Source organism: Sarcophilus harrisii, chromosome 3 (genome assembly GCF_902635505.1).
Source record: "Sarcophilus harrisii chromosome 3, mSarHar1.11, whole genome shotgun sequence".
Classification (NCBI taxonomy): Eukaryota; Metazoa; Chordata; class Mammalia; order Dasyuromorphia; family Dasyuridae; genus Sarcophilus; species Sarcophilus harrisii.
In genome coordinates this window covers 461,713,551-461,717,262 of record NC_045428.1, presented here as the reverse complement: position 1 = coordinate 461,717,262, position 3,712 = coordinate 461,713,551, and the positions used below count along the sequence as shown (strand labels likewise).

At 34.8% G+C, this 3,712-nt stretch overlaps 1 protein-coding gene across 1 annotated transcript; it reads left to right on the top strand.

The window, feature by feature from the left end:
- Positions 1–443: 443 nt before the first annotated feature.
- LOC100915846 (olfactory receptor 8G1-like) lies at positions 444–1,379 on the top strand. Its single transcript, XM_031957231.1, has one exon. The coding sequence runs from the start codon at positions 444–446 to the stop codon at positions 1,377–1,379; it is 936 nt and encodes a 311-aa protein (XP_031813091.1).
- The last annotated feature ends 2,333 nt before the right edge of the window (positions 1,380–3,712 follow it).

Here is a 3,712-nt window from a genome sequence, read left to right as displayed (position 1 = left end):
AAAGTGAGAATCATCAAGTGAGAATAAATTTTAGGCTCTTTTATGCTTACCAGGTATAAGAAATAGAACTTCAAAATCATCTAAGATTTTTACAAATACAATGCATAATTCAATATTTGCCACATACACTATTGGTTATGAGTAAAGAACTTTGAAATCATGAATGGTTATAAGGATAAAAATAATTACTTTATATGAAGTGATGAGACATGTTACTTTCCAACAAGCTGGCATACTTGCATTATGTAACTGTGAAAATTGATGATCAAAACTGTTTGTAGTACAATGCAATTAGGCAAAAAGATTACATGATTATACATTAATTTATTCTATCTGAGATCATTTTTGAAACTGGAAATAACAAGGACATCCCCTTTATCAGTGTTTTTGGTTTCCTTCATATTGACAGATTCTTGCCTTTTCCTGCTCTACAATCAAAAGGAATGGAGAAAGGAAATGATTCACTAGTCACTGAGTTCATTCTCATAGGGCTGACAGACCAGCCAGAGCTCCAATTACCTCTCTTATTCCTCTTCCTAGGGATTTATGTGGTCACTATGGTGGGGAACCTGGGCATGATCACACTGATTATACTCAGTCCTCATCTTCACACCCCCATGTACTATTTCCTGTGCTGTTTGTCCTTCATTGATCTCTCTTTATCCACTGTCATCATCCCCAAAATGTTGGTGAACTTTGTGTCAGAGAAAAACACTATTTCATACCCTGCATGTATGACTCAATCCTCCTTTTTTGCCTTTTTTGCAATTTCTGAATGTCACCTGTTAGCTGTCATGGCATATGACCGCTATATTGCCATATGCAATCCCCTTCGTTATAATATTATGATGTCTTATCAAGTATGTTCATGGTTGGTGGTTGGGGTATATACATTGGCTCTGGTTGTGACCACAATTGACATTGGATGCTTGCTTAGAGTGTTCTTCTGTAAGGAAAATGGCATCAATCATTACTTCTGTGACCTTCTTCCACTCTTAAAGCTTGCTTGTTCAAGTATCTATGTCAATCAAGTAGTGAATCTGACCACAAGTATATTTAATGTCCTTTGCCCAATCCTGATCATTATTTGCTCTTATGTTTTGATCATTGCTAGTATTTTTAAAATCCCATCCACTGAAGGCAGATCAAAAGCCTTTAGTACCTGCAGCTCCCACATTGCAGCAGTTGGTGTCTTCTTTGGCTCTATTACATTCATGTATCTGAAGCCATCTTCAATGAGTTCCATGGATCAGGAGAAAGTATCCTCTTTGTTTTATACTATTGTTGTGCCCATGTTAAATCCCTTCATCTACAGTCTGAGAAATAAGGATGTCAAAATTGCCTTGAAGAAAGTGATAAAAAAGACCATTTTATTGTAAAGAGCAATATCAGAATAATTAGCTTGAGGAAAACAGATCTGAGGAGAAGCAAGGATGGGGTGACAGCGAGAGGGAAAGGGAGATGGAAAGAAAGAAGGAAAGTAAGAAATCTTTGTACAAACCACATCCATGTCTGACACATATAATTAATTGAAGCTCAACTAAAAGATGCTTTGGGAAAATATCTTAAACTAAGGTGAGGTGCATTTTTCTTTCCACATTTGCCCTTCTCTTGCAACTCTGACTTGCATTTGAAATTAGTAGAATACCTGTGAAATTTAACCATGGATTGATCTGCTTCTTATTTTTAAAGACATTACTCTTCTAGTTGAAAAAATATATGTGGAAATGTAATTGCCATGAGTAACCCCCTGTGGGACAATGATGGCTGCAAGTATAAGTTAAATTTCTGAGGTTTCACAACATGAATGAGACAGAGAATATTAAGGCTAGGAAAGGATTTTAAATTTTCAGTTGCATCCCACTTGTTTTTCAGTTTAAAAAATTGTGCCCAAAATAGGATAAATGACTTTTTTGCATTTTCCATTAATTCCCTGATATTCTTGAACTTTCCTTCTTCCAGATGAATGTTGTTATTATTTTTTCTAGCTCTATGAAATTCTTTTGGTACTTTAAAAAATTAAATTTTCCCTAACTTCTATTTTAGCTGCATCCCAATGGTCTCTCATTGTTGTTATTCTATTTAATGAAATTATTTTTTCTCTGATTTGTTCTTTGCTCCACTTATTCATTAGGATTAGATTGCTTAATTTCCAGTTAATTTTAATCTATATTTTTGAAAAAACAAAGACATATTCTTTTCTATTCCAGTTCATTTTTCTCCAGAGGTCTGTCAGAGCTAACTTTTCTGAAATGCCTATTCAACTCCTTTGTTTGTTTTTTTTAATCTATCTAATTATGAGAGGTGACAACTGAAGCCCTCTAGAAGTATAGGTTTTCTATTTCTTCCTTAAGGTATTTTTTGAGCAAAGTGTAGTTCCTTTCTTTATCTTTTTTAATTAGATTTATTTTTGCTGTATCTAAAAACAGGATTGCTACTCCTGCTTTTTCTTTTACTTCAGGTGAAGCATAATCAGTTCTGCTGCAGTCCCTTGCTTTTACTCTCTGTGTATCTTTCTGCTTCAAATGTTTTTCTCACAAACATATGGTATGATGGTAATTTTTGATCCACTTTGCTATTTGCTTTAGTTCTTTGGGAAAATTCATCCCATTCACATTCACTGTTATGATTATGAACTGTGTATTTACCTTTATCAACTATTTTTCCTCCTTTTTGTTTTCTCCTTTCATCCTTTCTTTTCTCACTAGTGTCTTGCTTATGACCACAGGTTGCCCCAAACTGTTCTGTTTTCTGTCATGCCCCTCTTCTATTTTCTTTCTCTCTTCTAACTTCATTTTAGGTAGGTTAGATTTCCATACCCAAATGATTGTGTATGTTATTCCTTCTTTGAGTCAGTTCTAAGGAGAGCAATGTTCAAGGTTCACCCTTTCATCTTGCCCTATACTATAATAGGACTTTAGCTCCTCTTCCTTTGAAATAATGTATTCTATTCTCTCTCTCCTTTCCTTACGTTTCCAGTACAATCTTCTTTCTCACCCCTTAACATATTTTTTACATCATCCCTTCAAATTTATCTTATACATACACTCTCTATGTTGCTTGGTTGTTGTTCTTCAATCTTGAAGAGAACCAATATGATATCACTATATTAAAATCAATGTGTCTGACTGTGACTAATCAGACCAATACAAGTTCCAAATTCTCTTCCCTGGGTTGGATAGAAATAATGCCTATGAACATTTGGGATAGATTCTCTTTTGCAAATCTCATATGTTTTGAGTTCATTCAATTCTGTTTTGCTCATAGAACATAATACCTTTTCTCATGAAGGCACACAATGCTGGGTGAATCACCAATGTTTCCCATGGATACAATCAATCCTAAAGTTTTCCAGAGAGACCTTGAAAGGGTCATTGCATCACTTTTTCTGACCACCTTGTGAGCACTTATCTTGTGTGAGTTAGCAATAAAATATTTTTTTTGTTCAACATACATTTGGCGTTGGAACCATGTGAACAGCACAACAGAGTTGCATTCTATGAATTTGAATTCTTGTCAGTTTAGTTTGAGAAAGGACCTCAGTGTCTGGTATCTTATTCTGCCAAGTGATCTTCAGAATCTTCACAAGGCAATTGAAATGGTAGCAACTCAGTTTCCTGGCATGGCACTGGTATATTGTTCAGATTTCAGAGGAAATGAAGTTATCATAATGGTTTCATTTTGGTAATCAGTCTAATACCTCTCCTCTTCA